Source organism: Anarrhichthys ocellatus, unplaced genomic scaffold (genome assembly GCF_004355925.1).
Source record: "Anarrhichthys ocellatus isolate YVR2014 unplaced genomic scaffold, GSC_Weel_1.0 scaffold15, whole genome shotgun sequence".
Taxonomy (NCBI): Eukaryota; Metazoa; Chordata; class Actinopteri; order Perciformes; family Anarhichadidae; genus Anarrhichthys; species Anarrhichthys ocellatus.
In genome coordinates, this window is record NW_022280045.1 from 4,843,422 (window position 1) to 4,854,030 (window position 10,609).

Genomic DNA, 10,609 nt, shown 5'->3' on the forward strand with positions numbered 1-10,609 from the left:
GTAACAATCCACATTTGCTGTTTTTAATAATTTTATTATTTTTATACAGTATTGAAACAAAAAAATAATGTGGTGCATTCACATTTTTCCCAAGGGATTCTTTGCAAGTTTGATCTCTACAAGGGTAAAACAGTGAAAAGCTTGAAGCTGGATCCATCCATGTTAAAACTCAGGGAATAGGAAGACTGGGCCCGATTTAAAAATCATCTACAAGTTTTGATGGATTGAATTTCTGCGCCAACATTTTTATTCCCATTTATGTTCGTTTACTGTGTTTTTGTAAGGGAGGATGAATCAGGTTCCCAGCATTTGTCTTTAAAAGAAACTTCCAGTCCATGCGTAACAACAGTCCAAAGAAAACAAACAAATCCCCCCCCCCCCCCTCTCGCCACCCAACCCCACCCCCGTCCAGTCTCTTCCTCCTCTCATCCACAGTTCCTCTTCTATGCAACGTAGGTGTATACTTTGCGATCTTCTGGCGTCCTTGCCAAGTATTCTCTTTCTATTAGTCCTTCTATACGCTTTTTAATTACGACAGGGCTCGGAAGAAAACGTGACCGTAGCTGCTGAGTTACCTGAGGACACAAAGTCACAGCGGGTAAGAAAATGGCAGAACACAGCCACAATAACAAACATTTTGAAGATGGGAAACCAAATTGTTGTCCATTGTTAAAGAGAAACGGACCAAATTGTGCATTCTCACAAGGAGCTCCTTACCTCAGCCACCAGGATGTTGTGCTGCATCTTCTTCCTTGACTTCATGATCCGGACGATGGCCGCCTCGATCTCATGCTTCCTGTCGTCATCCACTTTCTGCCGCGTCTCTTTCCTTTCGGGGTCGGATTCCCCTTGTTTAGCAGCAACTGGGAGAGTAGGATACAGGGACAAGATGAGGTGCAAGGACCAAATGTAGAAAATCTCTCACGGTACTATATTTAATGTTACAGAAAGGAAGAGTCCCCGTCCCCCCCAGCTTTATGTCACAATGTACTTTTGAAGAGAGGATGTAGGAAAGGCCCATTTATCCTATAAAAAGGACGAATATTGTATCGTCTGATCAAAAACACAGTACACCATGTTGGACAGAAGGGAGGTGAGACTTGTTGCTGTAGTGACAGTACGTGTTGTACACAAACTTTGCCCACCTGTCTGTATTTTGACTCTGTGCAGTTTGGAAGTAAACTGATCATTAACTGTAAACACGTGGCCGCTCTCGATCTCCTTAGACTTGGGCTCCTTGGTGAGAACTCTCTGTGTTGGCTTCCCGCAGGCCAGAGACTGCAGCGCTCGCACCAACTCCCGCTCAGGGATATCCGTCTCCTGCTGGATCTCCTTTAGATGGCCGACAGAAGAATATTGTAAAGTCCTCGCATAGAAGAATGCATGAAAGTCACACAGTAAGCCAAAAATAACCTTGACAAAGACGAGATTATGACAGCCAACATGTCCCCACCTCGAATGTGCACTTTTCTCTGTTGTTGAAGAGCATGAGGATGGTCATCTGGAAAGTGGAGACCTGTAGTATGTGCTTCCGGGTGTTAGAGCCAGTCACCTGAGCTCCTCCCACACCCACCTCTGAGCCGTCCTCCTGCAGAGGAAGAGGAAGTAGAAGGGGAAGGTAAATGTAAACTACAAACTTAGGAAATATACTCAACACCACCACTGATTCTTGATCGAAGCGGTTTAGAATAATAAAAAAAAGGCAAATGGCGTTTTTCATCTACCTTTTTAATAGTTCCGTAGAAAGTTGCGTTTAGGTCGGCCCCGCCCATATGGTGCTGCAGTGTTAGCTGCCTACCACTGTGCTTAGCGAGGTAAAACCTGCAAAATAACAGCAAGACCTTTAGAAACCACACGGAACGACACTGAGCCTCCCTCTGTTCAGTGAAACATTCAGGTGAATTAAAGAGCATTACCTTCTAAAGACTTCAAAGGCGTGTCTGGGGGAGGGGGGGATGGTGCATTTAGGTGTTGCCGACTGTGTGGGCCAGTAGCCAGTAGTTAGCACTCTTACTGTGAGGTCCACGCCACTTAGAGACGCCTGAATGAGACGCATGGACATTTTCTTTCAGAATTTCTCTCCAAACACATGTTGATATAGCATGACTGAACAGTTATTACATCTTAATAACAGAATAACTGGTACACACCATTCTGATTAAAGACTCGCTTCAAATCCTGTGATTTAAATGTTCTTCCATTACGATATGGATCGATATAAAGACACATTTCTGCTTTGTTTCTCTGTAAAGAGGTCTGACTGTCTTACCGACGTAGTCTGTATGTGTTGCCTGAACTCATCCATGGTCGTGTTGGATATGCTCATGTCTCTGAACATCCCTTCCAGTTTCGAGGTGAACTGACAGCCGCATTCTGTCTGCAAAGGAGAAAGACCGAACAGGGAGTTCAAACTGCTGACGGAGGACTTAAGATGGGGCGAAGGGCAACAGCAGAGAGGAAGAAAGAGAGCGGTACGAGGGATGTGCGCACACAGTGCATCCGTTACCAGAACGTCTTTTACCTTGAGCTTGGAGATCATGTTCTTCTCCGAGTCGTCTGACACACTCTTGTTGCTGAGGAGCCTGCGGCCCAGATGCTGCTTGTAGTACCTTTCAAACACATCCTTCTCTTGCATAAACCGGAACAACACCATGGCCTTGTCAAGGATGGACTCCACCTCCTGTTCTGTCAACTGGTCAAACACGACAGGGTGGAAAAAGAATGAGGAAATGTACAAGACACGGAGAAAAAAAAAAAAAAGAAGCAGATTTCTTGCAGGGCACACAAATGTAGAAATATAAGCCGTGCGTTATAGGAAAAAAAGAAGATTCATACCCCTTTGACACCCTTCTTGAGCTTGTCATCAATAAAGAGTGATAGGTACTCTGGTGAGCGGGAGTTGAGGTTGAGGAAATACTCAAAGTCTCCTGCTATGGTTTGTTTGAAAAGTCTGTCGTTGTTGAAGGACTCGAGGAGGAATCGATCAAATCGTATCTTCAGGTCTAGCAGGCCCTGTTGAGGAGGCAGTTACAAAGAAGTGGTGTAATAACACGTTTCCCTCTCAATCACAATAGCAGGTTGGGCTCGCTGATATCTTGAGACATGAAATTGTGTTTTTGGACATACCTGGATATAGTCGACAGGGTTCTTGCCCTCTCCCTCTTCGGACACTAGCGCTTTGCCTTGCTCCCTCAGGTAAGAGCTCATGCACTCGCACATAGTTTTCAGGCCGTTTGGCACACGACTGAACAGCTTGTACATGCACGCCAGGTCTGAGAGGGAGACACGGTGGGAGAAAACATATGACAAACAAGTAGAAACTGTTGAGGAAAGGCTGAAAAAAAGAGACAACTTTGCTGTTCTTCATTTTGAAATATAAATGCAATGCTTTGACATCAAATCTGCAACGATGTTACCTTCTGTCTTGCCGTTCTTGAGCATATGGACGAGGCCAGAGTTCTCCATCTCCACGATGGTCTTCATGTGCTTAGAAATGAGCTCCCTCTCCACCACCTTGACGATGGGCTCCTCTGTAGACTTGTCTAGGCAGTGCATTACTCGCTCGATCTCTTCATTGATTCTGGCCTCTACCTTCTTGATGTAGACACTGGCACTGTTTTCTGCTAGGAACTTTTGGCTCTCCATCTGAACGAACAGATGTTATGGGATTATCCATTACAAAGATTTTCAGTGGTTAAATAAAGACACCAACAACCTACCACAGACGTACCTGGAAGAATTCCGCTGACATATCTAAGAAGGGACCTTCAAAGTCCTCCTCATACACAGACCTGCCGTCCAGGCCAAGAATCATCAGCATCTGGCAGGCGTTTCTGATGGCGCCCCTGCAGAGGATGATAAAAAAAAGAAGTGGTCTGAAACATATGATATAAGATCAAGACATGAAACTTTCTAATTTCAACCAAAACACAGGGCACCCTGGAGTAATCCTTGTGAAGTAGGACTCCTGCATACCTGTCGACAACCTCTCCCTTCCTCTCGCGAGCGATCATGTCCAGTAGCGTCTGACGTAGGTGGTCTCGGATGCAGCCGTACCGCACCACCTGGTCTCTGAATATGATGAGACCGAGGTTGTACACATTCTCCACGTTGTTTTGTTGAACGTAGACCCGGTCCTGGGAGACGAGAGAGCACGGAGGTGAAAAAGAGCCTGAATACAGCATGTATGGAAAGCAGTACTGTGGCCCAAACTGACTCAACAACCTTCATACAAACATATGCATGTTGACAGATTCTTAAGAAACGAGATTTAAACCACTGTTTATACTTAAAAGTATAAAGTTTGTATGAATGGTATTAATCCCACCACCACCACTTCACAAGTATGTATTTCAAGTGTTTTGTATGCTGACCGGTGTAAAAATAAATAATAGAGTTTCCATAGACTTCCAGAAAGCGTAAATATTTAAGGGGGATGTGGGTGACAAGACTTTACATTACAAATGTCTAGAATGACAAATATCAACCAGTGTAAAATTAGAGGTGGTTTCTACTTCCATGACATTACATGGTGTAATAATGTGATATGCATGGCATCTTTTTGTTTGTATTTTGGGGTAAAGGAGAGCTTACTTGTAATCCTCCCATATTCCAAATGCCTGTTTTATGAGCTTATGGGGTTTGGCTTTCTGATGCCCGTCTTTTTTCTTTTTTCTTTATTTGAGTCATGAATGAGTTAGCATTTCTAAGATTAGATTAGTATGTTAAATGTATATACCAGGAGCTAAATTTACAGAATAAATAAATAAAGAGCATGGTCAGCATTAACATGAATGAACTATGCGTGACGAAGTACAACCGCCCTACCTCTCCTAGAAAAACAAATAATAATCCAGGGCCTAAAGAGAGGCGCAGTGGCTTCCAAAATAAAAACAAAAAAGGTAAATACACCGGGGGAGAAGAGTGAAGTCACACTTGCTGTATCTGTCTGGCTCTCCTCTAGAGGTCAGCAGGCAGGTAAAAACAGGAAGCTGCTCTCATTGCACAGTCTGCCGTAGTTAAACACCGGGAAGCCAACTGTCCGGGGTAAAGCCAGGACAGGAAAAAGGAGAATACAAAACAAAAGAACCCCAGGAGAGCTGTGTCGTCTCTGTACTGCTTGTGCCATTGTTTAGCCTGCATGTGTGCCTACCTTGAGGGCTCACTCACTCACTCAAACACTCACATTTTGGACTTGCTTCTAAAGTAAATCAAGTAGTCCTGCCAGTTTTCCAAAATAAATAAATAAATACAGCAACAGAGGCTCATTGTTTTTAGGACCACAAAGAAAACAGCACCTTACAAAGTCCAGAATAGGATGTAGGTGAAGGGTAGATACAGTTGGAAACAAAAGGCCATTTCTTCAAAAGCACATTTTTCACAATTATTACAAGCACCAAATCTACTTGCAGAGGCAACAAAACTCATAGCACAAACACAGAAATGCTGGTAACATTGACATGAATAAAAACCAAAACAACAGTCACCGCTGCATTGTGAAATGTTAAAGATCTTTGTACAGTAATGCATCTACAACTACAGAATGATTCAAACAAAAAGGAGTATGACAAGAAAGCCTATTTACCATGTACATGAGGATGTCTCTGATCATAACCATGGCAGTCTGATGGTCATTCCACGCCTGATTCAGTGTTTGCAGAAAGTTATTATTTAGAGAGTTTAAGACATCTTCCCGTACCTGAAAACACAAACAGATTGACAGAATTGACGTCACATCAAGTTATTTCTGGTGCGATAAACATCAGGTCATACTCATAAGGAGACTCGTGAAATGATTTGAGGGGGTTAGGCGTGTTAACAGCAGCTTTGGAGAGGAAAAGGTTTCTTTACTTTGTTGATGAGGTGCTCTGTGACGACCTCCCTCAGGCCTGTGTAGAGCTTCTCCCCGTGCTTGTGGAGCACCATGGTGTAGGCGTTCCTGTACAGCTCCTCAAAGCTTAACCCGCTGTTGTTCTTCCTCTGGATCTCTTGGATGGCATTCTTTAGGAGGTCCCAGATGTTGTTCACATACTTCTCATCCATCGTCATCTAGCAGGGAGAGGAGGAAAGGGGGTTTAATAGGGGGTTTTAATATCTATTCTTCATTATCTCCAGTAATGTCAAGGACTATTCATTGCAATACAACTAAATACAAAATAGTAGATCATTTGTTAAAAAGAAAAGACCCATATGCATAATCAAGGTTCAATATATGCTCTACGTTGATAATTACTAATGCAGCTTTCTAAAGCTGTCTACAGAAACTGTCTGATTTTAAAACATATACATAACCATATACACACACTTACACTAAGCAATACATTTCTACCTTGCAGTGTGGACAGGGAAGATATAACTTTTTGGAAGCCCAGTTGTTTGATTGATGACTTTCACAGTAAAGATTGGGTACTTAAGTGTAGCAGAAATGTACACAAGCGTCATTTATGATACTTGCACTTCCCTCTGTGATACAATGCAGGTGATACCTTGATGATTCTGCCTGCTGTCAGATAACAAGCATATAACAGCAATTTGATCAAGGATATCAATGCAGCAGCACAGGAGCAATAGCTTTGATCAACAGAAAGTCATGATTAAATCACCGTTTCTTACTTGTGCAGTCATATCAACAGCAACAAAGAGATTTATCGTGGATGTAATTTCTGTCAGAAATGGATTAATTTAGGAAGAAGCTAGGAGAAAGCTAGATAAAGCCACAAAAAAATGCTTTATTGGCAGTGTTGCGATATTAATTATTCAACAGAAAATAAACCATATGCATTACATATTGTGTTGAAGACTTGAGCCCATTGCCTTCGACCACACTGCATGAAAAGCTTTACAATCCTAAAGATTGACTCAAACAGCAAACGACTGTCCATGACGAAGGACTGAATAAGGTAAATAAAGTCAGTAAAACGAGACATAAAGACCCTTGGTGTAAACATTTCCCTCAAACTGTACCAACAAAGCTGTACATAGAACATAGAGATGGTAGAGAAGCAGCCGTCAAGTCTGTCTCCCGCCTTTGCTGTGTTCAACTTTCTGAATGAAAACAAGATGCTTCAAACCACAATTAACCCTCTAGTATCTTCATGTAAGCATGAATTATTATTTTTTATCATGAAATATTGTGTTTTCTGCCAAAGTGCCAAGACCTAGGAGTCACTTTCTGTGTATCTCACCATAAACACAATAACAATGAAGGTGTGTGGATGTCAGTTTCCTGAGAGAAGCACAGTGTATTATTTCACTTCTTCACTCCTTAAACTCAATCATGAACCTGATCAGAGCCTCACCTGAAGGGAAGACGATCAGGTGTCAACCAGATGTGACTAATCCACATTAAATACAGTTTCCTTGTCAATGTCATTATGAAATTCAGTGTTTCAGTTTACATCACTTACTCTCATTCAGTAACAAAGGCCGCCAATTCAGTTTTTAGCCTCATGTTACTCAACATAAAAATGATTCTGATTGGTTTCATGCATGAGGTATAGCTACAGGTTTTAAATCAGGGAGAACGTGAGCACTGGTTATTGATTAGTAATCAATAGAGTCAGTATCGGTATATTAAAAGTAGTGTATGTATATCTAGTGAAGGGTAACTCTAGACAGACAGTTGACCTACCCAAATTCCAATTCAAAATAATATCATTAATCAAAGTTTTCAGATCACAAGATAAGCAAGTCTGAATAGCAACTAGAAATACAAGAGCTGTAATGGGATACATTAATATAACCCCTGAATTCAAGTTTGTTATTATATCGACCAAGACCACTTGGTAGTTGCTACACTTTAACGGGCTGGTCTTGCATTTCCATGTAAGCTCAACATTTGAGAAAGGATTAACTGTGTTCACTCACTCATCTGCTCACTGACTCATTCTGCCAGACACCCACTCACAACCCTGGATATCCAAACGGAGGAAAAAGCATTGGTCTGTGTTTCACACAAGTAATCTCGACAAGGAATGGAAGGATGTTCCAAAAGGGCTAGGCAACTCAGACAAGGCTGCACATCCCACAATATGACAACTGCGCTCATAACAGATAATTGTTGAGTGAATATGTTATTCAGAACAGTGATCATCAGATGTTGGTGTCATCGTTGTGTGACAGTAGTACGTTACTATCAGTAGGCTGCTGGGTTGACGTCAACAACACTAACGACGATATAGCCATGTTTACTGTAGTCTCACGTTAAACTGAAGCTGTGTTAGCTCTCGAGATGAAGCACTACATAACAATGTGGTAGTTGCCATCTATAACAGCCTACGCCAAATGCGTGGTGCAACGAAACACCAACAGCCAAAAGAGCTGGCCGTTACCATAGCGTAACGATACTTGCTGACTGACCGCAACTTAGCTAGCGTCAAGTTAGCCAACATTATCAGGCCTGCTACGCTACTTAGCTAGCTACCGTTTGCTAGCAAGGCACTAGGGAAGTTTCCTTAACGTTATGCTAACATTAGCTCATGTCAAACGACGATAACGTTGTCAGGCCAAGGAGCAAACATTAAATAAATCGAACTGCTAAAATGGCTGATGTTCTTCGGGTAATTTGTTTCGCTGATAGCAGCTTTCAGTTGACAATGACATGTCTTTCCAGTTTGAGTGGCTAGCTAGCAGGTAGTTGCTAGCACAGAGACCCGTCATCCCCGGTACTCGAGTCTCATAGTTAGCGTCTCAGCGCTCACAGAGCCGGACAATACTTACAGGAAAGGCTCGTATTCTCATCTTGGTGTCCTTCTTGGGGCCGCCTTTGAGGTTGGACATGATTAGTTAGAACGACTTTCGTTTCTAAGTTGACTTAAAGACTACATGAAAGGCAGTTGCTAGTTTGCTTTCTACGCCAGGAAAGCGGCAGGGAAACTCAGTGACCTCCCCTTCAGGAAATAAGTCGTTCTGTATGTCTGTTATGTTGTTGTCACTCGCTCTCCTCTCAGTGGTTTTTAGCTAATGTTAGCTTGTATGCAGTGATGGCGGACGGCTGTACTCCACTGCGCAACGCCGAAATCTCGCGAGAGAAAAGTCTACTGACAGGTGCATTCCACAGGTTGATAACATACTTTCGCCGTTAAATTTGCATCTGCCAACTGTAACATGTTATATTAATATTTAGATGAAAAGCTGTAAGTATTTAATAACTTTTTTTTAACGACAAAAAAACTGAAAAAGGATTGAAAAAAATCACCAAGGGCGGAGAAAAACTTTATTTCAAACGTCAAAATAGAGTTAACGCTATGGCTAACGTTATCCCTTAAAGGCCAGGCCACCATCCCAACAGCGGGTACGTTTTAAACAGAAAGCATAACGACCATTTTGTGTCAGTGTCAGATAGGGCCAAGAGTTTAACACCATGCTAACTGTCATCTTTGCTGTTTTCCAGTCCACCGCATGTCCAAATGTACATTCCGATGGTTGACCAACAGCTGGAAGATGGAATATCTTCTCACTGTCATGACGACGCTCTCTAAATAAGAGAAAGAAAAACAATGTATACAACCGCAAATAGGTAAGTCCATTGGAAGTATGAGACTATCACAGTATTAAACCCAGAACCTACCTTTAGTAGCTTACCCCACACAAACTAAACATGAATTACTACATATTTACAGTAGCCTACATAGTCCCAATACTAGTTGGTCTACCTCTGCATTCTGGTGTTATGATGGGAACTGTTGCATTCTTCCTGAGATGAGCTCCAGCGGTCCTCCTCAGGCCCATGTTCTCCAGCTCCAGCTTTCTGATTTCCGTCCGCATGGCGCTGATCACCCGTAGAAGCCTCTGTTCACTGTCCATGGTGCTACCTGCACACATTTCCACCCTGCCTGCATCTCCCTTAGAGGCATACAACCCACCAAACGACCCCATCTGACCAGTAAACACACAGTTCACACATATAGCCTAAGTTAGGTGGAGAAGCCCCAACATTCATATAACTTACGTGGAGACAACTACATCACAGTCTACAAGGCTTCCTATGACCTTCTTCTTTTAAAGTTGACATTAAAGCTCAATATCGGGCCAACAAAGAAAGAAGCAGCCAATCAAAAGCAGCAATCTAGTCCGTCATCAGACCACTGGAAGTCTGGTCACATGATGGGGACAGTGTTATTTTCTTCTTAGTGATCGGATGCCTACCACTTTCCCTCCTCCTGTTAAATATTCATCTACTCTGTCAACGTAAAGCAACAAAAGGTACTTGGGGGAGAGGCGTAACCTTTGTCAAGGGTGATCTGCTTCTCCTTTAAACTCAGACTAATTCTCAAAATGGCTAAAATGGCCATAGGAGCACCAGATGTTGTTTAGTATGTGAGTTACATCAAAACAGACCTCTCAGTTTCCGCACCAATGTCCTCATTTTAGGGCTCACGCAGACGGCCTTACTGCATTTACACAAATCTAAAAAGTGCACACATATACAGTTAAGTGCAATGAATAACCAGATAACTGCTGTAATGTGTGTTTGTGTTTATGTGGGTTGACTTATACATATGTTATGTGTGAGCGGTTGTGTAGTATGAGCACCCATGCATCCTATGTGCAGTGTTTAGAGGAGAGGGTAGGAGTCGGTCTGTTTAGCACTGCTCTGCTGCTCTCTGGT

The 10,609-nt window shown here is 42.6% G+C and overlaps 1 protein-coding gene across 2 annotated transcripts; it reads right to left on the minus strand.

Moving 5' to 3' along the window:
- Window positions 1-18: 18 nt before the first annotated feature.
- LOC116387550 (cullin-3-like) lies at window positions 19-9,018 on the minus strand. Of its 2 annotated transcripts, none has more exons than XM_031854765.1 (16): window positions 8,719-9,018; window positions 5,851-6,048; window positions 5,585-5,698; window positions 3,976-4,136; window positions 3,731-3,845; window positions 3,417-3,645; window positions 3,127-3,272; window positions 2,836-3,012; window positions 2,522-2,692; window positions 2,270-2,377; window positions 1,917-2,041; window positions 1,725-1,821; window positions 1,454-1,588; window positions 1,146-1,332; window positions 718-863; window positions 19-575 (listed from the first exon to the last, which is right to left on the minus strand). In XM_031854765.1, the coding sequence occupies exons 1-16, from the start codon at window positions 8,776-8,778 to the stop codon at window positions 444-446; spliced, it is 2,301 nt and encodes a 766-aa protein (XP_031710625.1). In that variant the 5' UTR covers window positions 8,779-9,018; the 3' UTR covers window positions 19-443. The 2 variants fall into 2 exon arrangements, with proteins under 2 accessions (XP_031710625.1, XP_031710624.1); XM_031854764.1 differs by having other exon boundaries at window positions 1,454-1,591.
- Window positions 9,019-10,609: the final 1,591 nt, after the last annotated feature.